This window comes from Pelecanus crispus, chromosome Z, assembly GCF_030463565.1.
Source record: "Pelecanus crispus isolate bPelCri1 chromosome Z, bPelCri1.pri, whole genome shotgun sequence".
NCBI lineage: Eukaryota > Metazoa > Chordata > Aves > Pelecaniformes > Pelecanidae > Pelecanus > Pelecanus crispus.
The window spans coordinates 86,094,285-86,121,340 of record NC_134676.1 but is presented as its reverse complement, the minus strand read 5'-3'; the positions used below and the strand labels follow the sequence as shown (position 1 = coordinate 86,121,340).

The 27,056-nt window shown below is 46.6% G+C and overlaps 2 protein-coding genes across 2 annotated transcripts; both read left to right on the top strand.

Annotated features, from left to right (window-relative positions):
* The first annotated feature begins 216 nt into the window (after positions 1-216).
* Positions 217-7,823, top strand: LOC104025297 (uncharacterized). Its single transcript, XM_075727120.1, has 6 exons — positions 217-271; positions 544-698; positions 2,184-2,345; positions 4,080-4,179; positions 6,708-6,838; positions 7,490-7,823. Exons 1-6 carry the CDS (start codon positions 217-219, stop codon positions 7,766-7,768), a joined length of 882 nt encoding a protein of 293 aa, XP_075583235.1. The 3' UTR covers positions 7,769-7,823.
* Positions 7,824-8,325: 502 nt separating this feature from the next.
* On the top strand, positions 8,326-24,965 carry DCAF10 (DDB1 and CUL4 associated factor 10). Its single transcript, XM_075726301.1, has 7 exons — positions 8,326-8,630; positions 12,958-13,071; positions 18,405-18,602; positions 19,040-19,242; positions 20,055-20,165; positions 21,343-21,488; positions 23,719-24,965. Exons 1-7 carry the CDS (start codon positions 8,326-8,328, stop codon positions 24,085-24,087), a joined length of 1,446 nt encoding a protein of 481 aa, XP_075582416.1. The 3' UTR covers positions 24,088-24,965.
* The last annotated feature ends 2,091 nt before the right edge of the window (positions 24,966-27,056 follow it).

Genomic DNA, 27,056 nt, shown 5'->3' with positions numbered 1-27,056 from the left:
GAGTGCGCCGAGCCGCGGCCTTGGGGGCCTCGGCGCCCCCCGGCTCCCCGCCGGGCCGCGGGTGAGGCCGGCAGCGCCCGCCTGCTGCGGCGCGGCGCGGGGAGGCCGTGCCCGGGCGCGGAGGCCGTGCCGGGGGAAGGCGGGCCAGGCCGTGCCCCGCCCGCCTGCGCCGGCCCCGCCGCCCCTGCCCTGCGGCCCGCGAAGGGAGGACGGGCCATGAGCGGCTGCCTGCTCCGCGGCCTGCGGCTGCTCCCCGCCCGCCCGCCCGTGAGTAGGGGCTCGGCCCGGGGCCCCGCCGGGGGTCGGGGGGGAGCGGGGGGCGCTCCGGGCCGGAGGAGCCGCCCCGCGGGGCCGGGGCAGCGGGCGACCGCAGGCCGCTGCGGGGCGGTGAGGGCGGCTCCGGGCCGGAGGCGGCGGGCGGGGGCGGCCATCGCCTGCCCGGCGGCCCCCGGGCGCTGCCGCCTCCTGCCCCGTCCCCTCGGGCGTCCGCCGAGCGCGGCCCGCAGCACCCCGCGCCGGGGGCTGGCCTCCGTGCCCGCTGAGGCCGGCCGCTCTGCGGGAGCAGCCGTGGAGCGGAAGAGGCTCGCTGGCCGTGGTGGCCTCCACGGAGCCGTCGGGTCCCGTCCAGGCCACCGGCTCCCAGCCCTCGACGGTTTCTCCTTTTCACTCGGGGCGTCGCACACCATTGCAAACAGAGGGTAAATCTGTCAGGCGCTTGGAACCGTCCCTCCGTGAAGCTGCTGCTCTGTGTCACGCACCCTGCGTCCTCCAGTCCGAACGCTTTTTCTTCCAGCAATAGAGAAGAAAACCCACCAGGTCTTTGTGCTGATGTATACAGGTTTGCTCTGGTTTTGAACCAGGTGCACACCTGACCTTTACGTGATAGGAATCCTCGCTTTCAATGGCCCTAAAGCTACTTGTTGCACCCTGGTGTATTTTTGCACTTAGTAGTTTCATTTCTGAGATGCTTTTCCTGTTTATACTTGCTTTAGTGTTTTTCTCCTAGTTTTCTTAGCATACGTTCTGGTACAGCATGTACAGCTGTTTCAGCATCATCCTTCCTCATAGCAGCAAGCCGAGATGTCTCTGCTCCAGTTATCATTGTTAACTCATTTACGCTGCAGTAGTGTGTTGGCATTTCAGGCCAGAACTCAAGTATATGCTAAGCAAGAACACTTGGAGAATGTGTGATCCAACAGGTTTCATTTTCACCCCAAAATTGTGGGGGATGCCATGCGGTAGTGGAGGTAGCTGGGGATCATGCAGTGTTCCTGGGAATGTTCAGAACTGCTATGGTGCATGCTGGAGAGCTGGGAAGATGCTCGAGGCGCCCTCCAAGCAGGGCGCTGGGACACCCAGGCTGCGCTCCAATGCCTGCAATGACTGCCCAGCGCCGAGTCACTCCACTCTCCGGCCCAGCCCACCCACCTGTAAGATGCAGCTGCTTTTGTAAAGCCCTTTGCGACACAGCTGAAGAGCTAACAAGGCCATTAGCCTACATACTGCAAGACCACAACTTCTTAGAGTAATGGAGCGTTACAAAGGGTGATACAGTCTTGGCAGTACGAAACCCTTTGTAGTGGTTCCAGCATAACAATGCTGTTTGCTTCAGGCCTCCAGAAGGCCTGACTCTGGTGCCACTGATTGTTCCACAGGCGGGAAGGTGGCTTTGCCTGGTGGAAGGCTGATTGGCATCAAAAAAAAAAAAGGCCTTGAATTTATTCTCCGTGCTCCTTTGTTGAAGAAGAACTGTTTAGGGCCGCTGCTGGATGTCCATGTGATGTTGCTGTGTGCAGGTTGGCGGGAAACACCTTTTAAGCTTGGGAGATGCTGCAGGTCCAGCGTTGATGCAGATGGACCGATCCATGGCTGGTGAGGACTGTAAGAAGCAGCAGCCATGGCCTGCAGCTGAGGTGGTGCAAAGGAGTGGGGCAAGAAGATGTGATGCTTGCTGGATGCCCACACAGCAGCTTAGGGCTACAGCCAGGAACGGGGCTTGGGTTTCCTTTCCCAGAGCACTGACTGCCCTGCTAATGGAGCAGTGAGTGGCTTACAGCAACAGACGTGACCCTGAGTCCTGTCGGAAAAGCAGGAGTAGCTGAGGAAAAGTCCTCCCTCCCCAGGCTGCCGAGATGATACATGTCTTTCCAAATAACAAACTTTCCTCCCTCCTTTCTTCCCAGCTTCTGCCTTTCCTAGCCTCAGGGGGACTCCGAAGGCGGCCCCAGGTGGCATACAGCACCAAGGAGGAGAGTGCTGCAAGACCTATTGGGCGGTACCCGGTACCCAATAAGAAGGACATGCCGTATGACATTGTGGAGCTCATGGAGGAAGTGGAAATGAAGGTAAAGGAGTTCTGCTGCAAAACTCTTGTCAGTGGAAAGGGTCCAAAGCCGAGTAGGTCATACACCCTATGAGAGCAGTTCTGGTCCAGTTAGGTCTAACACAAACCTGACAGGAGACTGAAGTGAGCAGCACCTCTTGCAAAACTCCTTCCAATCTACAGGATGGGGATTTTACTAGAAATCCTGCAGTGTGTTGGCAGGATTCTAAGTCTCCCTGGTTCCATGAGACTAGTGGGTTGTTTCAGATGGTATCTTGTGCACAGGGTTGGATGGAACACTAACATGTTACTTGTTTTTGGAGAGCATCTGTGTTTACTGGAGACGCTATTAGGAGTGTTTTAAACATTTTTAATGGAGAAAAAATGGGAGGAGCTGCTTTTACAGTATTAAAAGGCTCAGGGAGTACTTCTGCTTTTGAGCTTTGACTTTTTTCTCCAAAGCTAAATGGGCTGTGCAGTGGCATAACAGTAAGCCTAATGCAGAACTGTGTACAAGGGGAAAAGGAGGGAAGTGGACAAGAGTTACCTTCCCTGCTGCTGCAGAGAAGGAATGCCACACAGTCCTTCCTGATGGCTAAAACACTCCACCAGCCACAGCTCTGTGGACTTCTCTCTTCCAAGAGCTTCCTCTCAGCAGAGTGCCAGTCCATCCATCCCTATCCTTCCTGCCAGGCTGTTGAGTCTGTGCTCTGCTACTGTTACAGTGGCCCTGGTGAAGTTTGCGTAATAATGAAAGGAGTCAGCAGACTTGAGGGTAAATATGATGTACAGAGGAAGTCTCAGGCTCAAATTTCATGTGCTGTGATGCAAACCCCTGTCAGTGCACTGAAGGGGTCAGCAAAGACCTATGTATAGGATCCAATCAACCTAGCAGACTTGGATATCCAAACAGTGCTGCCAACCTCTGTTGCCAGAAGTTCCTACTTAAACTAATGGGTTGTGAATGAAGAGGGAACAGCTTCCCCTTGGTTAACTAACAGTAAATAGGTGGGTGAGACAGGAGGAAGCACAGGCAATTGTGTGGCAGTGGAGGGAGGCTGCCAGAGGGGTCTGTGACACCTGGGCTAAACTCCTTCAGCCAGGCACTGAGGGTGCTGATAAATGCTGACTGCTGGCAGCCAGCCATGGGTGGGTGCTGCATCAGCTGATCTGGCATGTGAGAGGCAGCAAGCAATTATCTGGGAAAGGCAGCCCTGCACACCATCATGGAGATGGACTGGGCTTTGGCATTTATTGGGGGCAGAAGAGGGAGAGAAGCAGAGCATCAGTGTTGTGCCAGCATATATATCCACTGTGTCCTGGCACTTCAAATGGCTTGTTTGGATTGGGCTGGCCCTGTCTCGCGTCCTGTAAGCTCAGAGGGAGAAGAGGAGAGTTATAGAAGGCTTAGGATAGTCAAATCAGTGTAGCAGCATCTGTGCAGGGAGATGAAGTGGAGACAGCCTCTCAGTTTGGAAAGGAGCTTGCTGATGTGACTGTGGTCATTACTGCTGTGGCTGAAGTGAGCAGGGCAATCAGTCATGCTATGAAATTGCAGCAACACCTAATTAAGAACCACATCATTACATCTTCAGTCATATATATAAATGGGCTCAAAGGGCAAGAGAATGGGTCTGCAGAGATTCCCCAGCACTGCTGTGCTAACAAACTATTCTCTAAGCCTAGTGCATTAATGTCACCCTCTGTGCTCTGTGTTGTTACAGTTCTTGACTTGTTTTTCTTTTTCCTTGAACAGATTGGATTTCTGCCCAATGTGTTCAAAGCCATGTCTCACCGACCTGCTGAATTCAGAGCTTTTTTTGCTTATTACAATGCCATTATGAACAAAGACACAGGTAAACCGTACAACCACCTCAAAACTGCCCTTTGTAGATGTGAAAAGTTGCTAGAAGTGACATTTCTGACATCCTCAGATGTATTGCCTCACTGTACCTTCTCCCAGCCCATAATAACAGCTGGCAGAGGCTGTTAGCCTTGCTCATGTTGCATACACATTCATACTCTTTAGCTTTTGGTTAAAAAGCAGCTCTTAAGTTGAATTCTGCTGCCTCGCTGCACTGTGATCTGTGTCACAACAAAGAAAGGACAGGATGTTGCCTAAGGGAAGACGAGCTGGGAGCTGAGTGTGCTGAAAGGGTGCAGGCAGAGACAGTGGTTTCATGGGAAGGGCTACAGCCCCACACTATTGGAGCAAGGTGCACATGGTAGGTCTGGCAGCCAGACCTACCCATGGTAGGGCCAGCCAAAAGTCTAGATTTCCCAGGCAAGTCCATGGGGATGAGGCAGATCCAAGATCAAGCCAGAAAGTTGGCCTGCGGGTCAGTCAGGTTCCAGACCAGCAGGGTTACGCAGCCAGGCACTGCAGCCGCAGTGGGGCTCAGGTGGGGTCACAGCCAAGGGCCCAACATAAAACAGCTCCCAAGGGAGGGGCAGGTCCTCTGTGAGCCTGCCTGCAGCAATTCCTTCACACAACAGTTCTTGGCAATGAGCTGCCCACAAGCAATGCACAAAATTTGTGTGAGGGAGGCTGTGCCCTCTGGGCCCTGACGCTCTGCGCCAGGGACTTTGAACCTGGGGCTGTCCGTACCCTGCAGCAGCAGGGAGAGGACTGAGGTGGTTGCTGCGTGCTGGGATGCCTGTGCAGCGGGTGGTCTCTGGGTGCCCTGGCATGGAGATGAGGGAGGGCTGGCTGCAGCAGTGCTGCTAGGCAGGGCTGTAGGGAACTCTGCACAGCTCTCCACCCTTTAAGGAAATGCAGTTTGAGGACTGCCTGTTCCTTCCTCATACTTCCCACGGTACAGGGCACTGAGGGTCCTGTTCTCATTGCTTTTGCTCTGAAGGTACATTAGTAAAACCAGGATTTTGTAAAATAAGCTGGCGCGTGTAGACTGCCCCTCCTGCTTATGGGCGATGAGGGCTCAGGAGGAGTGTCTTGGCAAGATCTGGAGGCAGTGAGGAGTGCAGCCTTGTGCCTCTCCCACGTGGATGGTATGTACATGCAGTCTCTCTGTGAAGCTTTCTGCTCTGCTTGTGCTGCTGGAGTGAAGCCATACCCCTAGCTGTACGAGGGTCCGCTTTTCCCTTCTCATTCCTATGCTTCCTTTTTGACTTGAGGAGTAGGACTATTTTGGATTCCACCCTTTTCAGCATCTCTTGTGCTGTATCACAGCGTTGCCACCTTCTGGCACTGAACCAGAGCAAGAAGGCCTCTTCTCCTGATTCCTGTTCTCCCAGGAGGTTTTAGTAGTGTCTTTCATGCTCTTAGAAGACACTGGTTTTATGGAAATATTTTCAAAGTCCAGTAAAGCAGTAGCTTTTGCAGGGACAAGGAGGGACCCTGACCTTCCCTGTGAAGTGTAGTTTTGGAAAAACTGTGCTGCTGATTATCTTAAAAAAGGCAAAGAGCATGACTGCTGATACGCAGCCAGGTAAGTTCTTCAGATTCTGATTAGGATTGATTCTCAGTATAACAAAGCACAGCCTTTTCCACAGATTCTTTAGAGCAGTCGCAGGACTAGACACTTTGTAGAAGTTGTGGTTTATCTGTGTGGTGGTCACTAGAAGGTCTCAAAGCCCCAGTCCTAGGGTACCTCATTGTTACTTTTGTTTTCTTCTTTCTGCCTTCAAAAGCTGCCAATAATGTTTACTTGCTGAAACCTGCTTAGTGGGTTTTAGAATACTGCGCTTTTCTGTAAAAGCAGCAATAAAGCAATCAGAGGCGGAACAGACAACACCCTCCCTAGCCATTTGTCTCCGAGATGTACATGGAGAAGTACCAACCAAGCTTCCTACTGCATGAGCAAGTAATTTTGCTCTGAGTTTTCCTGTTATGTAGAACTGTTGTTTTCCTGTTGACCAAATGTCATGTCCCTCGTCCTAATTGGGTGCCTCACAAGCAACTATTCAGGTAAATTGGTTGCGTGGATGATCACAGAATCACAGAATGGTTTGGGTTGGAAGGGATCTTTAAAGATCATTTAGTCCAACACCCGCCCCTGCAATGGGCAGGGACATCTTTCAGTAGATCAGGGTGCTCAAAGCTGCGTCCAACGTGACCTTGAACACTTCAGGGGTGGGACATCCACAACTTCTCTGGACAACCTGTCCCAGTGTCTTGTAAAACTTTCTCTTTATGTCCAATCTAAACCTACTGTCTTTCAGTTTAAAACTGTTGCCCCTTGCTTTGTCATCTAGGAGCTTTGGTTGCAGTGTCTCCCTGCATGCTCTCTGGAGCTCTGTCTCCTGGGCTGTGTTGCAGGCAGCCTGTAACCCAAAGTCCTCCCCTCCCTGTTTCCCCAGGGATACTTGGCGTGGTGGACATTTTTAACAGAAAAGTGTGCCAAATCTTTTGCTGTCCCTGTAGGGCGACTCAGCAAGGCAGACAAAGAGCTCATAATTGTGGCTACAAGTGCTGTGAATAGATGTCCCTACTGCGTGGTTGCACATGGAGCGCTTCATCGGATATATTCCAAGCAGCCAGCGCTGGCTGACCAGGTCAGTGGGGTTACAATAGTGTGCGTTCCACCTCCTTCGCATGGTCCCTTGGGAGGTGGGAATGTCCCTCTCATGTGGTTGCTTTCTCACCTGAATTTTTGATCCTTAAGCTATATTTTGAACCTTTGATCTATGTGGTTCCCAGCAATCTTGGCAATTTTGACATGTCTGGGGCCCTAACTCAATACCTGGCTTACTGGAGTTATTGGTGAGAAGTCAGACCAGTAGCTAGTGGGGGTAGGACCCTGAGGTGAGGGTCTGTGTATCCTCATCCACCTTCCAAGCAAGATGTGGGGAGGGATGGTTTGCCTGCAGAGCATTCATCCTGCTGCCCATATTCTCTGCTGGTTTAATCTGGTCTGTGGAGGAACTTGCTACCAACAGGGAGCTGCGGCATCCTGGCGGTGTTGGGTCCTGTTTCAAGAACTCCTCCATAGCCTGGTCAGTAAAACCGCCACAGTCCCTGAGATGAGAAGGGCGGTAAAATAGATGAGTCTCCTGTCTGATGGTAGCCAGGACGTGTGGTTCAGGTGCTGAGTAAGAGCCTGTGTACTGCCGTCTCCTTGGTTTGCAGACCAAAGAAGGTGGTCAAGCCAGTTAGACTGCTTGCTGGGTCCATCTGTGCTACCTGTCGTTTCTGCCTTCTCACAGGTCATTGTGAACTGGAAACTGGCTGACCTGAGTGACCGGGACCTAGCAATGCTGGAGTTTGCTCTTGCAGTCTGTCGAGCTGATAACATTACTGAAGAGCATTTCCAGAAGCTGGAGAGGCATGGTTTTGACCGCGAAGATGCCTGGGACATAGGCATGATTTCTGCTTTTTTTGCCATGTCTAATCGCATAGCTCATTACATTGACCTGCGCCCAAACAAGGAGTTCTACACCATGGGCAGGACGCCCCGTGGAGGGGAGGAAGCCGAGCATGCCTGACGGGGCTCTGCGATGCCTACGCATCCGAAAGATTGATCAAGCTCTTAACTCTCAAGCTCGTGTGGCTCGTTTCTGAATGTGTGGAAGGGTTAAAAGGTTTAATGCCGGATTGTAGCCGTGAGGGATGGTGAGCTTCCCTCTCCCTCAGCGCCGGGGCTGGCTGCAGCGCTTCCGCGCTCCTGGAAGACGCTAGCCTTAGCCGCGCGGGAGCGAGCGGCCGGGGTCACGGCGTGACTTCGCGCCAGCTGCCGCACGGCGTTTCGCCGGCCCCGCGGGCTGCGAGCCACGGCGCCGCGGCCGGGCGCCCTGTCCGTGCTGCGGGCGGCTCCCCGGGCCGGAGGGCGAGGGGACAGGCTCCGCGCGCGCCTCCCGCTAGCCGCTCGCGGCGGGGGGGGGGGGGTCACGTGGGCCGCGCTGCGCCGGCGGGGGCGCTCACGCGAGAGGGCGGTGACGCGCGCGGGGGGGGGGGGGGCGGGGCGGCGGGCGCGCAGGCGCGGTGTCGCCGGCGGAGGGGGCTGAGGGAGGCGCGGCGCGGCCATGCCCGCGCCCGGCGAGCGATGAGCGCGGAGGAGGAGGAGGCGGCCCCCCGGGCGGGCACCGGCGGCCCCGCGGTCCCGGGGCCAGGCTCGCCTGCCGGCATGGAGCCGGCGCTGCCGCCCGCCTCCCCGCGGGCCGTGCCGGGGGGCGGCCTGTTCGGCTGGCTGCGCGGGCGCTGCCTGGGCCGCAGCGCCGCCGTGGACCCGGCGCGGGACACCTTTCGCGCCATGACCGGGCTGTACGGCTCCATCCAGCCCGCCGACTCCGTGTACCTCAGCACCCGCACGCACGGCGCCGTCTTCAACCTCGAGTACTCGCCCGACGGGTAGGGGCCGCGCCGGGCTCCCCGCTCCCCTTCGCCGCCGCCGCTCCCGCCGGCGCCGCGCCGCGCTGGCCCGCCCGGGCGGGCAGAGCGGAGCCCGCGGTGCCTGCGCCGGGACGGCGGCCTGCTGCCCGTCGCGGAGCACCTACCTCGGCCGCGGGAGGCGCGGGGTGCCCCGGCCTGCAGCGAGCCGGGCCGGGCCCCGCCGGCAGCGCGGCCGTGCGCGCCGCGGAACTCCCCCCGCGGCTGCTGGGCAAGGCTGGCGACCCCCCCCCCCCGCCCCGTCGGTCTGTGCTGGGGGGGGAGGGCCGCTTTTGTAATGACCCGGTGTGCCCGGGGCGGGGGGGACGACACCGTGAGGTCTGAGGGGGCTCAGCTGCGATCGAGACTCAGCACGGGGCTTGGCTCGTCAGGCGCAGGCGGGAGGCCCCGGTGCTGCGCGGGGACCGCACCGCTCCGCGGCTCCTGCCAGCTGACGACTGCACGGCCGTCACGCCGCGAACCCGTCACGTTGTGAGCCGCCTGGCTGGTGTTTCGCTCCAGGCTGGCAGCTGCGTTGCAGGCAGCAGGCAGAGAACAGCGCGGGCGGAGCAGGAGGGCGGTAACAGAGAGGGCTCCCCTGGGCCAGGTGCGCTTCCCCCTGCCCGGCGGTGCTCCCCGCTCCTCTCCGTTCTTCCTGCGGGAGAAGGGGAGACCACAAACCGAGGCACGAGGTTGAGAAGAGAGTGGTGGGACCGTTTCTTTAACTCACAAAAGCATTCATATCAGGCATCCTCAGAGAGCTAAGATTCTGTTTGAAATGCAGTGCCTATTTATTCATTTAGGGTTCCGTGAATTTTGTGGGTCTGCAATGACAAATGAGTTTAGAGGTGTCCTGCTGGACAGTTGTGTAACAGTGTGGACAAAAGCAAGTGACAGTGGGACTTGTTCAGATTAAAAGAAGTCCTGGTACACTGGCTCAAAGCAGAGTGCATTCAATTCAGAGATATCTGCCTATTTGTATCTTGCAGTGCCTGTATGGGAAGGTTTCTTGGCAGAAAGACCTTGCAAGCTAGGGTGGTCTCAGCAGTGTTTTCAGTTTGGATAGTGAGAATTTAAATCTTTGTCACCCTTGATGGCTAGTCAGCTTTTCTATTTTCAGTGAGTTTTCCAGAGTTCTGGTTTCCATAAACATCTGAACTCATGATGTTTTTGCCATGGTTGTTCTGTAGAGCCAAGTTTCAACTCCTTATTTGTCCCTCCATTTTTTGAAGAGGACAAAGTTAAGCTCCAGAAACTATCAAAACCATTCACAGGTGACTTGCTGGAAAATAATTTCTGTTGTAGATCCCCAGCCAGGTGTGCTTAAGGTTCCTGAGGCACGGGATCCTCTCTGCTGTACGTGGTGCAAAGAGGTCAGGTGGGATCACTCTACTGGCTTAGCCACAGTGACTAAATTGGAAAAATACCCACACATGGATGTTCTGCGCCCATGTAGAAAATGTCGACTGCAGTAGCAGTACAACTGGGCTGTTTTAATATATTTGTGCAAGTTTCTGGCAAAAGGTGTAGTTTTACATTCCTCCCTTGTGCCTGACGCTTGTGAGGCTGACATGGTGAGCTAAACCAGGGACCTTCCCTCTCCAAACACAAACCCAGCAAAAAGGTTCTCGCGTCAAAAGGATGCGTCTGTGGTCCTGACGTGTCGTGTGGCTGCAGTGCTTGGCCCCGCGCACCGCAAGTGGGTGTAGGTTAGGACCATGGCACTGAACCTCAGTTGCCTTAATACCAAATGAAACAGCCCAAACCTTGCTCACTTCTGCATGATTCTCTGCTGGTTAGGCTCAGCTTAGAGCAGTCACAGACCTGCCCAGACCCATCCTGTGCGGTGGAAACTTCTGGTCTCTCTCTACCCTCTCTCAAGGAAACCGACTGCGGTCAGGGATGCTGTGTCCCTGTTCCTTGCCCTTTCTGTCAGGTTCTGGCTCCTCAAAGCACTGTTCTGGTGATGCGGCAGGGATCTTGCCTTTGGGCTGTGTGTGTGCTGCTGGTTAGGATCGGCCTGCCTGTGGGGAACTGGTCCTCAAGGGCTGACTTTGCGGACCGGGGGGCCCCTGGGGTGCGCTGCCCTCTTGCTATATAACACTGCTGTACTGGTCAGAGTTGTTGCAGTCTTGGGGGAACTTCTGAGCTTTCCTGGAGGTCAGCTTCACTCATTTAGCAGGCCAAACTTCACTGTCACTGTTGCATCATTGTACTTAGTCAGACCTTTTCAACATATATGAACCCAGTAAATACCAGTACCCTAGGAGAGGCTGGTGCAGAGCTAGCCAGCCTGCCCAAGCTGTGGACAGCTGATGTTTTCTGTGCCTGTTGGGACCCCTGTGACCTCTCTGCAGACGTCTCTCTGGTCTCATTCACAAAGAATGTGTATCCTGGACAAGATCTTTGATCCCCCCCCCAAGAAAAGCTGTAAATGGATACATGGAGGTCTTCATGTTGGGAGGAAAAGGTGCTTTTTTTAAAAGGAGGTAAAGTCCTTTAAATTGTAGTTCCTGGAAGTTGTTGTGATTTTGGCAAGTGAATTAGGTGATACAGTAAGATACTATTATCTCGCTCCAGACTTTCCTGTGTCCTCAGCATAGCAATGATATTGTGGTTTAATGTCTGTTGTGAAATTAATCTCAAAAAACATGGATAACAATTAGCCATGTTCCCAGCCTGAGTCTCTGATAATGGCAAATTTAGACTGGTGGCAGCGCCTTGTTATTGCTCCCTTTGACCATTACTTCCATAACAACACTACTGTATTTAGAAAACAACACCTTTCATCAGAGAACTCTTTTTCTTTGTAGTTAATAGCATGTGTCTGGTAGCAATCCCCTGACTTCTTGCTATTATAAAAAGTAAAACTTAAACCTAAACTTTATAGTATAAGCTCTTAGTGAAAAAATTATTCAGTTGCAGAAAGGCTAGATATTTTAAATAAACCTTTGAATCAGTCTTACTTCCGCCTTTAGCATTTTCTGGCCTGATCCTGTTCTGATGTAGAAAAATGCAGGCAGTCAGCAAAGCTGCTTGAGTAGTCAGAATATTGGGGAAGGATGCTATCCTTTAGAGTTTGGTTTAAAAATTCTGCTCCTAGTACGCAGTCTGAATGTCATCTTTATGCTGCTTTTGGGTGGATGCCAAACTAAATAGCCATCGAAGTCAGTGTTTCGGAAGGAGATAAGGAAACAGTACGTCCTTACCCTGAAGAAGTTGGTGGTTGCACTTCAGGACTGGTTGCCTGTTACGAAGTGGTGGTGTAGCTGGGGTAACATTGGTAGAGGTCTTAGGGGAATATCGTAGTTGATAAGAGAGGGGTGCTGTTACCGTATATTGCCCTCTTTAATGAGGGTTAATGCAGTGACAGGGTGTAGAAGGTGGCTCGCAGCTGGTTGGCTCACATGTGTGAGCAGGCTGCCAGCGCTCGATGCGGGCTGCGATTCCTTTCTCAGTACAGCCTCTGTCAGACCCTTGCATTTTACAGTGGATCATCTGACCCCCTGAAAAGCAAACTATGGTGCCTCAGAACCCCCCGAGAAGTGTTGCCAGTGAATGGACAGAGGGAGAGCATGACGCAGGCACAGTCATATGGGAAATCTGCAGTAGAATTTCAGAGTAGATGCCTTTCCACTTACTCTGTGGGTTTTGTTTTTTTTTTTTCCCCCTCTTTCCTGCAACATTAAGCAAATACCCTCACATGAACAAAGCAGTGGGGTTTCATGTCAGAGCTTGATTCTTCTTTTTTCCCCAGACAGGAGCCACTGAGTTTGTGCACTGCACTGCAGTGATGGGACAGATCACCCTCAAGTAACTTCTAAAAAAACCCCACTGATGTAAATACGCTTAACTGTGTGATTTAAATAATGCTGTCATTGGTTCTATGGAGTACATAGCCATTATAAAACAACCACCTTGCATGTTAAAAAAAAAAAGAGTGAGTTAAAAGATCATGTGGTCTGTCCAGCAAATGCACCAGCAGCACATTAATTATGCCAACAGCCAGGCAGGAGAAGAGTACTGGTCTCTCGAAAAGGAGGTAGAGAAGTTAACTTCTCCAGAATAAAACAACATGCTATATTCTTCTGCATTTTTTCTGTATTAGGTGCTTGAGAATACGCATCTGCAAGAAGGCAATAAAACAATATAAACACTGCTGCAGATTCTACGCAGTGTAAACAGCCAAGCTAAGTAATGGTGAAGCTGTGCTTCTGTGAGGATAGGGAATGGAGGTTAGCTGGATGTGCACAGGTGTAATTTATTTTACCAAATACAAATGTTTCCGCTTTGCTCTACTCCCCTGCAGGTCAGTATTGACTGTTGCTTGTGAACAGACTGAAGTACTGCTTTTTGACCCAATATCTTCAAAGCACATCAAAACACTCTCTGAAGCTCATGAAGACTGTGTAAATAATATCAGGTAGGTCAGAAGGAATAAAAGACCTCATATTTTGTCTTAGCATAGATGCTTTTCTTACAACAGCATGATAAGTTTCTGTTATGCACTTTCTTGGGGAGAGTGGGTTTTGTGAAGCCATTAGGCTGCAGTTTGCTTTGTGCCATTTTCCTTCTCTTCAGTATGGGAGGTGGGGAAAGGCTGGAAAGGGCAAGAGGAGGAATCTGAAGGTGGTGGTATATAATGCTGGCAGGTGGTTTTGTTGATGGAGGAGCTGCAGTTTATGGGAGAGGACAAGTGTTAAGGCATTATCACCTGTTTTAACTGGCCTTTGGAATGCCCTGAAGGAACACAGTAAATCAGAGTGTAGCAAGTAGTATGTGATTTATGTTTGAACTGTAAGTCTGAGACTGTAGCAAGATCAGATATTGATGTGAATATGGCTGGTATTTTGAATCATAAGAGTAATTGCCATAGTTGCATAGAAATTTCCAAACAAAGACTGGCTGCTTTAAATACAGGTATGATATAGAAGAGCTGGGAAAGTGAAATGTCTTCCGCAATTCAACTTAAACTCAGTCTTTATGGTTTAAAGGATTCATCCTGTGTTTCACAGGATGAGGTAGGAAACAGCAAGCACAGGAACCTAAATCATCAGTATTTTTGTCATGTAATGTTTTTCCTTTAAAATGCTATCATTTTTAGCTGTTCTGGGTCTGAGGATAGACTTTTCACACATTAACTTAAGACACTTTTTAACCTTGTGGACAATATTGCAGCCTCTCTTCACTCAGATTCTCAAAGCAAAAAAACACAACCCAAAACCCAAACCAAAAAACCCCCAAGAAAACTAGACGCAATCTGAGCATTTCCCCTCAAAAGAGCTGAATAAAATGTGGGGTGCCAATGTCTTTATGCATTCTTCAGATAAATTGATGTTTTTCACAAGCTGCCTGTCCTTTTTAGAAGAGACTGAAGTCTTACACCAGTTGGATGTCTTTCAGAAAAGCTAAAGTAAAAAAATGGGGCTAGCTGACACAAATAGAAGAGGAGATGTTGAGAACATGCTTTTCTAAAGAAATACAGGTTTTCACGTGTCTTGCATGCCAGTGTTTGTCCTTTAAATGTGCTTATTTTTTAGATAAAGCTAGGTGAGCAATAAAGCCAAGATATCGGAAGGCAAAGGCAAACTGGATTTATTTTGATTTTTATATGTCCCTGATTCAGTATGTGATCCTTACATTCAAACTGCTCTTGTTAGGGTTTCAAGTGAGTTAGTCTGGATCATGTTTTACAAAGAGTCTTCTGTTGCAGGCTCCTTGACTGATTGGCTGCCTCTTGCAGTCAGCTGTGCTGGTCTTGAAAATTTAGCTCATTCCTTGGTTGAGAACAGCACTGAAACTTCCTGCCACTCTCTTCTCTTATTCAAAGGATCTCCTTTCTTTCCCCTTTGGCTGTCTGTGAGGCTTTGTAAGTCTGTTCTTGGTCCTTAAATGTCTTTTCTCTGTGTAGTTTGATTTACATAAAAATACCAGTACTACCTCCAAGCAGATAACTCTCAGCTCTAGTCTTAAGCACCAGACTAAAGTCTTTCCTAGGAACGTGTAATAAACTTTCTGCTTTCCTTCAAAATGCTTCTTAAAGCTTTATTTTGCCTCTGTAGGATAGTGGCATCTTTTTCTGTGTTTTCCTGCATGTCCCCATTTGTTTGTTGTTATAAACTTAGTTACAAGGAACTTAACTATATTCTGTAATACCTGGTTAGTACAGCATTACCTGGAGTATTGTTTCTGCTTCATGAGCAGAACTCCAGGCACTATATGACTACGGAAATTCCTTGTAATAAGCACCAAAAATAAATACCATTACTGCTGTGCCCTATAGCAGGTGCCTCAGACATACGTATGAACAGGAAGGAATGTAGTGGTCCTCTTCCAGTAGTCTCCCAGTTGCTGGGGATTTGTGTGTAATCATCTGAAGCAGACATTTTTTTCCACCAAAACTTGGTCAGGTTTTGAGCTTACTTAAAACTCTCCCATGGCAGAGCTCCATGGTACAAATGTGTTTCAAGGAGTATTTAGTAGTGTTTTTAAAACTTGCTAGCTTATTTTGAGGCCCTCTAGTTTTTTTGTTTCCTTTTCTTAAGTAGGAAGACAAGGAACGACTAATCTCTACTTTCTTCCTCTGTGTCAGTCAGTTTTATATGCTTGAGTCATATACACCTCCAATAACCTGTTTTTAATTAGCTGTTTTTCAAGTGAATCCTAGTCTACTCAGTTGCTCCCTGTATGAAAACTGTTCAGTACTATTTGTATCTCCCTGTGTATTTCTTATGAAACCTGTTTGTGGTGGGTGAAGCAGGGTTGCCTGTAACATCCAAGATAAAGGCAAATGATGGATTTATACAGGCAAGAGGGGTACTCTGTTTTACTTTTGCCCTGAAATTCTGAAATGGTGGATTTTTCCCATTGTAGTTTGTTATGTTTCATGGCAGTTGTTGCTATTTTTGCATGATGTAGCCTGGTTCTAAGTCCAAAAGATAAAATGCTGTTTCTAGGGGTAACTTAACACGTCTCTGTGTAGATCGTTCCTGTCTTAGTATTCATGTGCGTGTTTTTTGGATAGGTTTTATTTTCCCTTTTATGTCAGGTACAGCTTTTTTTTTCCAAATGCCTTCATCAGGCATGAATTCCAAACATAAAACAGTATGCTTTGCCCTTCTAAAAGTAAGGCCATGCATAAATTGCAGTGGGAATGGGGTATGATAAACTTTGATCTGTGTGAGGCAACTAAGTGACTTTACCCAGTGATTTTCTCAGTGAACCAACTAACTTGTATAAGTACACTTTCAAACAAAGTCTTGTCTTCACTTGGTGTTTTTGAAAAGTCTTGCATTTGCTTCAGTAGCCTCTAGACTTAATTTATTCAACTTATTACCTAGCTATGCCTGATTCCAGTGCTGATTGCAGTCCTTCTATCCTCTTCTGTTTGGTGGAATGTTTTTATATCAGGTATTCTTTCCTTCAGTAATCATTTGAAGGTGCTCAAGCTGCCTCATACTACTTCAGGCAGGAGTGATACATATACTGAATTTTGGCTGAAGAACAGAAATTATCATTATAAAGAATTACCACCTGAACAGGCTAAGTACCTGACCTGATCAGTGTAGTAATCCAATTAGTATGACCCATATTCTTTTCCACTTTCTCATCTTCTCCCAATATGACATTAATGATGAGCCTGTCATCTGTTAAGAAGGCAGGAACTCAAGATGTCCTAAGTGCAGAACATACACAGTGCGTATAGGGCACTGTGCATGTGATATAAATTCACTGCTGCATGAAAATCTTCAGGTCTGTAAATACCTTGTGAAATACAGAGCAGCAGGGTTGCTCTTCTTGCAGTAGTTGGCGTTACACAGAATTTCATGTTATATTGTGATTCAAACTCAAACCACTCAAATCTTCAAATGCCCATCTGTATTGAAGGAATCCATAAATTTGGGTAGCCTGTGCCACTTGTGCAGCTGCTACTTCCAAAGATGATCTGAAATTCTCATCCTAAACGGTGCTCTGCACTTGCACTTTGACATGCATACCTGCTTTTGTGCATTTGAAAAGCCCAGCTTCATGTGCCTGCTTCAAACACATGAACTGTACTGTAGGGAAAGGAAAGGCAGAAACGTGGGAGCAAAAGCCCTTTGCTTTTTGATGGAGTCTGTTGAGACTTTCCAGGTGCTACAAAAGTTTCCTGGATACAGGAGGTCTGCATGGCTCCTCCTGGCTCCACAGCTGCAGCGAGCAGTGCTCCTGGGGCATTGTGGAGCTGGACGGGCTCCAAAGCAAAAGATGGGCAAAGGTGGAATGAAATTAAGGGTCTAGGGAAATGTGCAAACAGTGGCAGCATTCAGATTTAAATCTACTACATGTTTCTAAGATAGCAGTACTGTGTGTAGTGTAAGCCATGTGGTTAGTAAAGCAGGCCACATACATTGGACAGTTAATCCACTGGATTAAATCTCTCAGGAAAGCACTGTTGTACGTCCCGTGTAAAACCATGGGGCCAGCTTTTCGGTGTGCTTGCTGCAGGCATGTGGTGTGCCTCCGGCGTCTGTGCAGCGCTGTGGCCATGTCACGGAGTGGTAGGAGGTCTGGCTGGAAAGCGCCTCTGGAGATCCGTCATGTGTAACAGCCTCCTGGTAAGAGCAGGGCTTGGGCTTGCCTCACCATCATCCTGATAAGCCTGGCACTGAGCGTTCCCAGCATGGGCAGTTCCACCGCTGTCTGTGCTGGGCTGGCTAGGCAGGGCGTTTCTGAAAGCGGGTCCCCGTTGATCGACTCCTGTCACAGGCTTTGCGACGAGCACGGTGTTCTGCCTGTGCCAGTGGGGTCAAGATCTGGTGAGAGCTTTTGCTTGGGACTGACTGCATTGGGTGCTGAGTGACCGTGTGTGGCAGAGAGCAGCATCAGGCCTTGCGGAGGGGGAGGCATTCAGGCGTTAGGTAACGGAGGCTCGGACACCACGTGTTTCGGCTGAGCTGGTGGGATGTGTGCCGTACAGAGCAGCAAGGCTTAAAAGCAGTAGGGGGCTTCCAGTAGGAATAACAAAAAGTGATCTTTATTTTAAAAACCTCCTTTGAGTGTAGGGAGCTTATGTCTGCAGTGCGGAAGAGAGGAAGATTTACAGAGTAGTAGGGGGAGAAGGAGGGTGGATATGTGGGTAGAAATGAAGAGAGTAGAGCATGGGTTTAATTAATTATGAGCTGATAGGATCTTGAGTAGTCTGAAATGAAGGTAGAATTGCTGTGTCTTCTGGTGCTGCCTGTAGTAGCGAAAGGATCTGGCAAAAATGGGGGAGGTGAAAGGCATAAATTACAAACAGTCTAGGCTAGCAGACCTCTGTTGCAGAGCCTGCCAAAACAGTCAGTGGGAATATCTTGCCAGTGGTCTAAAAGCTGACCAGCCCTAGGATGTTTGTGTCTTAAAAAGATTTGGTAAATTTAAAGCTGAGTATTGTCCAGATGGGTAACTGATTTAGTTACCTCAGGGATTCTGTGTGAGCATTTGTTCCACTGGTGGTTTCGTGGTTGTGTGATCTTTATGTGATTCATTTAAAAAAGAAAAAAAAAAAATTATGCTATGCTTCTGCGGGTTTATTAGTTTGCTACTACAGATGTGCTACTGGTTCATAACAATACTGTTTTTTAATGGAGCTGTTTTATTGGCAAATACTCTGCTGTGTGTTAATTCTTTTGTGTGGCCACTCTATTTATTTTTGTGTTAGCTTAAATTCCTGCTTAAGAATATTTAAATTAGAAAAGGCACTAAGCAACCACAGTATTTCTCTCCCATTTTCAGGTTTCTAGATAATCGATTGTTTGCAACTTGCTCTGATGACACTACAATAGCACTTTGGGATTTGAGAAAGCTGAACACAAAAGTGTGCACTTTACATGGTCACACCAGCTGGGTTAAGAACATCGAGTACGATACCAATACTAGATTGCTAGTAACATCAGGGTTTGATGGAAATGTGATCATCTGGGACACAAACAGGTATGTGGCTGTATTCATGCTGTTAACGTTTCGAGAACACACAAGGATAGGGTTCTGTACAAGACAGAAAATCTGCTTCCTTGAATGGTGCTGTAATGCATACTTAAATGCTGTGATTAGTTTATAGCCTTTATCAATACCTTGCATCACCTTTATATGGTAATAGTCCAGTAGCTAAAAAGAGAGCTTTTCTTGCTGACATGCCAAAATGTAGTTCTTCCTTTTTGAAAAAGTGCTCTCTTCATTGTTGTGGTAGTATGAAAATGTGACTTCTGCCATTTTGTTAAAATCTGATTAAAGTAGGATAAAGACAGTACTCAAAAAAATTTTTCATATGAACAAGGATGCTTAGCACATCTTGGACTCTTCTGGACATTATTAGAGACTTGAGTCAAAGCTAATTGCAGCCATTTCTTGTACTTTTTTCCGCTGCCCAGGTGCACAGAAGATGGATGTCCCCACAAGAAGTTTTTTCACACCCGTTTTCTTATGCGAATGAGGCTGACCCCAGACTGTTCCAAAATGTTGATCTCGACCTCCTCTGGATATCTTCTGATTTTGCATGACCTTGACTTAAACAAATCTTTAGAGGTTGGCAGCTACCCAATTTTAAGAGCTAGGAGGACTACATCAAGTTCAGGTGAATGCTTGTGGAAGGGTCTGTGGCAGCTTCTGTGTTAGAGGTGTTTTATGGGATACTCAGCCTAGCAAAAGAAGGCAGAGGTGGAGCTGGAAGGATTCTGCCCAGCAGCTCTTCGGCACAGTAGCTGCTCTGTTGTTCAGGGGTCACACACATCTGTACTGTTGAGTAGTATGTTCTGACTCAGGTAAAGTTTCTAGGGTGATTTTTGGTACCAAGACTTCAGCACTACAGGATATAGCACCTGTGGAATTTTGTCACCTTGAGCTGGCAGTCTCTAGCTTAATTTATCTACTGTCCCTGGTCCTGTAATAAAAGAAACTTAACCCATGCTGAGTGGACTGACTGTGTGCAAGCTCCAGCAACTACTGATGGCTGTTGTGTAGTGGTATGGTTGCTCTTGACAGTAGACATGGAAGAATCACATGCTCTGAAATTTTACTGCTTGCTTCCTCCTGCTTTGTGGCAGTAACAGAGCAAAATACTGACAGAAACTCTGCCATTTGGGGCATGTAAGGGAGTGGCCTGGGGAAAAATTCATACCCCAGCTTCTAGTAGCGACAGTGCATAAGAAGGAAGGAATGCAGCTCACCTCTATTCACAGTAGAGCTTGTTGTGCTGGCAGTTTATTTGTGTGAGGCACAAACAGGATGGTACTTTTAGACTATAAACTGAGCTTTGAAAAGTTTTCTTAACAAGATGCCTTACTCTTACCCTTTACTTAGCATTTCTAAGGAGGGTTAAGTGAGGGACATGCATAGTAAGTGGGCTGTGCTTAGCTGTTTTGTTCACATGGCTGATGCTGTTTGCAGACATAACCTCATCAGGTTCCTCTGGTCCTCGAGCTGTTGGTTCACCGTGTCACCAGAATGATTCAGGTCCACTATCTGAGAAACACATGTCACGGTCCTCCCAACGAGAAGGTAGGAAAAGATGTAAAAAAATTAAAAAATCATGGACTATGACTCATTCTATCCAGAAGAGGCCAGAGTATAATAGTGGAAAACTGTGATTTTATCTCTGTGACTTTTAGAAGAATAGTGTTGCTATGAATTCTATTAAACCAATAAAATACCATTGCACACTGAAGTCTGGGTATCTCATCAGTTTTTCCAAGAAATCTGATAACAGCAATGATCCTTATTTTATATTAGTACATTATTGTTGCTATGTAGAGGTGCTCCCTTTTCCTTGTGTCTTTTTCCTTGAACGAAGTTGGTGTGAATGACCTTTAAGGGAAAAAAGAAAAAAAAAAAAAAAACCACCATAGCAGAACATAGCTATGTTTTGCTTTTTGTTTTCCTTAATGATGGTAGTATGTATCTGCAGTTTCTGCATGCGGTGTCAATAGCATGGAAAGAGTATGCAAACAGGTCTTATTGTGGACAGAATGTTTTTTGAAGTTCTGATTACAAACCAAGTCCTACCTAGCTACAGAGCTATGAAGACTGATGATCCTGTGATTAGTAGGCTTCCTCTGAATTCTAGGATACACTTTCAGAGAGTTAGTGTGAACTTGGCAAATTGGTAAATACTTTGTGAATCTCATGCAATTTAAAATAAGTATAACATTAAGTTTTAACTGCTTGTGGTTGTGAGATCCTCAGACATAGAGGACTTATCTGGGTGCCAGGGCATGATTTACCTGTGAAAAGCTTTCTAGGGGTGAGGGGGAGAAGGGAGGCAAGCTGCGTACAGCTGAGCAAACTTTGGAAGGAATTTGGAAAGGACATCATACAAGTTTGAGAACCAGTAGTTCTTACAAAAAAACCCACTCTGTAGACTTCGTTTTAATGATAGTGAAGAGCATATGTGTGGAAAGTTAACTCTTGACTTAGTTCACAATATGAGGTGACGTAATGCAGGTCTTGGATGGCAAATTTCAAAAAATAAGCTATTTGAAATTGGGACTGAGCCCACTGGTATTAGCTTCAGTTGTTTGTATAACTCTCTTTTGATTTATCGTTTCATAAAGGTGCAGTCTTTTCTAGCAGACAGATGCAAGTGTCACATGTTGGGCATAGTTTCAGCAGTAGACCGAGAGAGGTGAAAGTCAATGTACAGACTTCATTGAGACTTACAGTTGACTCCCCCTTCTAGGTGGATCACCTAGAAATAGTTTGGAGGTCTTAACACCAGAAGTTCCTGGAGAAAGAGATCGAGGCAATTGCATTACATCACTACAACTACATCCGAAAGGGTGGGCTACGCTTCTTCGGTGCTCAAGTAATACAGATGACCAGGAGGTAAAACAAATATGTCTTTTTTTAAAGAATACATTGGGTAAGATTTATCAATCATACAACTATATTGAAATTTCCTTGGTTTGGGGTAAATTTGCATTTGAATAAATTAGTTATATCTGCTTACAAATGCATTAATTTTACACCAACGTCACTAGATTTTTTTCTTTTTTTTTTAATGATCACATATGACACTGCATCCTGCATTCAGTACTCCTGTTGCCCAGCTCTTTCACAGAATATGTTTTATAGTTCACAGTTCTGTTAAAAGTTTTCAAACAGTAGTTGTGCTGTCAAATACATGACTTAAAAATATGTACCTGCCAAAATACAGGGGGCGTGAACTTGGAAAAGACAGATGATTAGAGACTTGTGTACTGGTGAACATGGTTTAAGTTGAGCAGAGAAGTTCCTGTGAATTCCTAAAGTGCCTTTGGAATCTTTTCTGCCTCCATTGGTGCACCAAGGATGAAGTGCTCCTGCTGTGCTAGTGAATGCTTTCCAGAGACTGCTCCTACACTGCTGTGAAAAAAAACTGAGGGCATGTTTCTGCATCTACTTAAAACTGCCACACCATAGGTCTGAATATGATGAGCTCCAGTGATATTTATGTCAAAGTGCCTTGGTCTCAACTCTAATCCTAAAACTCTGCAACTTAAATATAAAGGGGGTATAAATGATCTTCATGGCAGAATCCATTTCAAGCCTTTACTTGAAGTACTAAGTCATAAAACCAGCTACAGCTCATCTGCAACTTGCAGATTTCACTCCCCTAAATACTGCTTTAAAGAAGTAATGGCAGACTTTAAGGCCAGTGTTGGATTATGTTTCCCCAAATTCTGTTTGTGAAGTGTCACATAATAGCTGCTATACTGCACTGGGACCCTGTCTTAAGACAAAAAAGCAGTCTGTAATGCACTAAGAAATAATGAAAAAACTTCTTCATGGACTGTATGCAAAAAGCAAGAGCCAGCAGATTGTGTTTGGGAGCACCTGCTTTTAAAGAAGTAACTTCGAGGTTAACTCAAGTTGACTTATAACTTAAAGCCCAGCCAGAGCGTTCAGAACACCTGAATTCCACCAGATGGTCCTCTTGCAAACACCTTTTTTCCCCTACAGTTATTTCAAAAATATTATTCTGTTTTTAAGACACAGGTGTTTTATATTTTCTAAAACCACAAAGAATTCTTTGAATACCTGACCAATAATAAACAGTGTAGTTAATTTTATAGCTGATGTAAATTGGGGTTGGTTTGGTTTTGGGTTTGTTTGTTTGTGGGTGGGTTTGTTTGTGGGTTTTTTTTTTGTTGTTTTTGGTTTTTTTTTTAAGGAAGCCACTCTTTGTAATGGTAACCTCTTACAGAAGTGTAGAGGACTGAATGGAAGCTTAGCAGATTTGTTATAATTTTTAATGGTGGTTCTGTAAACTTGTAATCAAACCGCTATATAACACAATTTTTTGAAAATGCAAATATTATACTGGGTTAGTTGATACTGACAATTGACCTGGTTATAATTTCCTGTAGTCCTAGTGTTTGCCTTACTCTCTTCTATTAATATTCATTAGTATTATTCCCTTTGTGTTTATTTCAGTAGAATACATGGAACAGAAGTAAGAACACTTCTTTGTCTTGTGGCTGAAATTGAATCTTTCAACACGATACAAACTTTGTCATAGAGCTGGTTTTGTGTTTGGTTTGAGATTAGGTAATTAGATTACACATTAAAATCCCTGGCTGTCTTACAAGTAACAAGCTGTCTATAGAGCTACTTCATAACATTCCTTCAAAAATCGATATTTCCCTCATTTCAAGATTTCTTTCCTTTTTAAGTTAAGGGCGCAAAATGGCAATGGTCAATTTTAAATTACAGTAGGCTGAGTTCTGCTTCATTGTAGATTTCATTTAAATGTTTACTAAATTAGAACAGATGCCTGGCCAAAGGATTAGGCTTTGCTCTTTCCAGATTAAAACTAGATTTAAAAGATTATATCTAGTATCCATTTAATTAAAAAAGCAGCTTTGCTAGACAGCTGTTTTGCTTAGACAGTTCAAAGTGGAAGACATGCCAAGGAACCGGCCTGTTCAGTGTTTCATAGTAGATGGTTATCAAAGAGTAGATAGGCAACAGCATTTGTCATTCCTGTTACTCACTCAACATGCAGCGGGAGGGAATGAATATTTGCAGTACTTTGCTTTTCTTTCAATGTTTCTTTCTCTGTCTCTCCCTTTAGTGGACTTGTGTCTATGAATTCCAGGAAGGAGCCCCGGTGCGCCCCGTCTCACCTCGTTGTTCCCTGCGATTGACTCATTGCATTGAAGAAGCCAATGTGGGCCGGGGTTATATCAAAGAACTTTGTTTCAGTCCCGATGGCCGGATGATTTCATCCCCGCATGGCTTTGGGATCCGCTTGTTGGGGTTTGATGCACACTGCAGTGAACTTGTCGACTGTTTGCCCAAAGAAGCCAGTCCCCTGAAAGAAATCCGTTCCCTCTACTCTCACAATGATGTGGTACTGACAACCAAGTTTTCTCCAACACATTGTCAGATTGCCTCGGGGTGCCTTAGTGGACGTGTTTCTCTGTATCAGCCAAAGTTCTAGGCCCATCTTGCATCAACAGGACCTTCAGATGTTTGTGGTTTTTACTTCAGTTTAGTTGAAGTGTGTTCTTTCTGAAATATCTAAATGCAGATAAGATCATAGTTACTATGATCTCTGAACACAACAGTGGAACGAGTTTCCAGCCCAGCACTGTATGCATCCTCATACTGCGTCCACAAGTCCGCTTCCATGCACTGTGTTTTCAGCCTTCCAAGCAGACCTCTGCTCCTGCTGATCCTGTGCCATTGAGTCATTGTTCTGGTTTGTGCGTACCATAATCCTTCTTGATAATTTCCTTCAATGCAACTTGAAGTGGGCTATTTGAAACAAATGTAGAGGGGGCAAGGGTGGCAGTTCAGCCAGAACTCGCCCAGGCTCCCCAGGTGTGACACCTCCTTGTTCCAAAGGAGCTGGACTTCCTCACATATGCTTCCTTGGCCTTTTCTGTTGCTGAAACTACTATACGGTGATTATTAGAAAATGAGCTGCTTTTCTACATAACTAACAATCACTTACTGTCACAAAAAGAAAAGAAAATTTTGTTTTCGTTTGTATATTAATTTGGTTGTTTGTGATTGGCTAGAAAAATGAGTCGACTTTCTGTAATGTTTTGCTGCAGTTAAAACATTTGGTTTTCTGTGATTGCATACATTGTGTTTATTGCCAGAAGGAAGAGGTTCTGGATGGAGATGTAGGTGCATTTTTTCCTCAGAGAATTTAGCAGGAAGAGACTGGGGCAGGGAAGCAGGAGTTGAATGGGTGAAGACCCTACTCTGCAACCACTGCAGATGAACTGTTTGGATGTTTAGTACAATGGGGGTGTCTTTGGTTGGCCTCTCGACTCCTCAGCCAACAGGGTTTCTGTTGTAGGAGCTTTCCACACCAGTAACATAACTTTCATCCCATGTTTGAAACTTAACACTGCACAATTTTCTGCTGATGTTAAGGCTGTGTCCCACCTGACTGTTCTTCCACACCTTGCCTGCACCATTGCTGTGAGAGGAATTTGTCTAGGATGTGTCCATAGTATCACCAGATAAGCCTTTCTTCACATGTACCATCAGTTTGGGAACAGATTAAAAGCATGCCTGTCTACAGTAAGATCTATTTGGATGTAACCGGGCTTATCATAAAATGTGAAAAACAATAATGTTCACCATTAAATCACGTATTAAGTATGAACGCCAAGTTTTAGCCCTCAAGTTAATACAGCTAACCTTGTAAATGCACAGTTATGTCAGTCTCATACGCCCATATCAGTTTATAGTATTCTCATCACTTACATGTTCCAAGATCTTTTATGTCAGTATTTCACTAAGGTTTTGCTGACCAATCACACACTGGATTCAGCAGGAAACTTCACCTAAAAAGGACTGTCATATTTTGGTGTTCAGATTCACTATCTCTGGCTTGACAGAGCATGCTTTTTAAAAGTTGACTCTTAAAAAGACTTTTGCAAAATATGTGTTTGGGAAAAAGAAGACGTCTATGAAGATGAGATAGCTGGAAATATGTAAGCCTGACGATCCTCTTGTAGTTTTGATTTTGTGTAGGTAGCATACTCTGGGTGTTGGTGGGAAAGTCATTGAAACTTAAGGCTCCCCTGCATTATGAGGAAAAAAAAAATCTTAAATTTCCTCTTTTGGAGAATTTCTTTAGTAATACAAAGACTTCAATATTGGGTATTTTGTAACCTGAGGACTAGTTAATTACTCCTGCATTGGGTTTTCATCATCTCTAGCAACTGACTGCTAAAGGACTACATTTAAGTAGTCAAGTATGTGCAGCTGATGGGCTCCCTACTGTTTGGTAAAAGTCCTAAACTTTCTAGTCTCATGGGTTTTTAACAGAATTATTTGGTGATGGTGTTTCAGTAGAATATCATCCCATCTGGAGAAGGAAGCATAATTGTTTAAGTAAATATACTTAGTTAACTTAAAATGCAAATAAATGCCCATAGTCTTCTGAGATAGTAACTCATAGGTTGAAATGTTCCATAGCGTTATCTTCTGAGCAATTCTGTTGTGGCTGAAACTATTGTCTTGAACTCAAAGGTAGACTGATGAAATTGTAAATGAAGAGAGATGCACTGATTTCTAAAACACAGTTCTAACACTTGTACCTTTTGAATGCTTTTGGAACTGTGTGCAAGGAACACAATTCATAAAAAGGTATTTTTCACTTTAAGTTAATTGGCCAACCCATGAAAAATGGGGCCTAGTGTCTGAATGAATAAAATATGTAAGTGTATCTGAGACCAGTTAGAAATACATCACTTCCATTTGCACCCAGCTCCTTTCGCATGCGTCTAACAGCCTGAGAACTTCAACCTACATCTGGGGCAGCTTGGATTTGTTGGTCTGTTCGAAACAGTTCAGGGGGACCTCCCTCATTTGTGACTTAAAGCAATGGAAGCAGAGCATGCAAGAAACTTGAGGACAGTTGTGGAATATAGGATTTTTATGCGAAGGAGGAGCTAAGCTACAAGGGGTTTTTAATTGGCTGATCTGTTTGGGGTGGGGAAACAGAACAAAAAAAATGAAAAAAACCAACCCATAGTAGCATGTGGCAAAACTTCTGGATACTGTGATCTTGATGTTAGTCCAGTGGAAGTGCTAAGCTTCCTGTTCCTGAAGTATTTTGAAACAGAATGCAGTGTGACTGTATGAACACTTGAATTTCTCTGCATTCCACTCCATTAGAAGTTGTGGCCTGTTAGTAATAAAGAAACAGGTTCTCCCCCCTGTCCCTGCACTGGACCATGATGGCTTTTTCCCTAAGCACTTGCTCTCCCTGCTTCTAGGCTGCTGTTTTCTCATCTTATTTAATGTTTTACTAAACATCATTAAAGGGACTACAGGTAACATTTTGAAGAAATCTTAAGTACTGTTCTCACAGGCTTAAACTGTGTTTGTTTTGAAGGTGAAGAAGCACCCATGAAATCAAAGCAGTTTTTGGGTCTGTCTGTC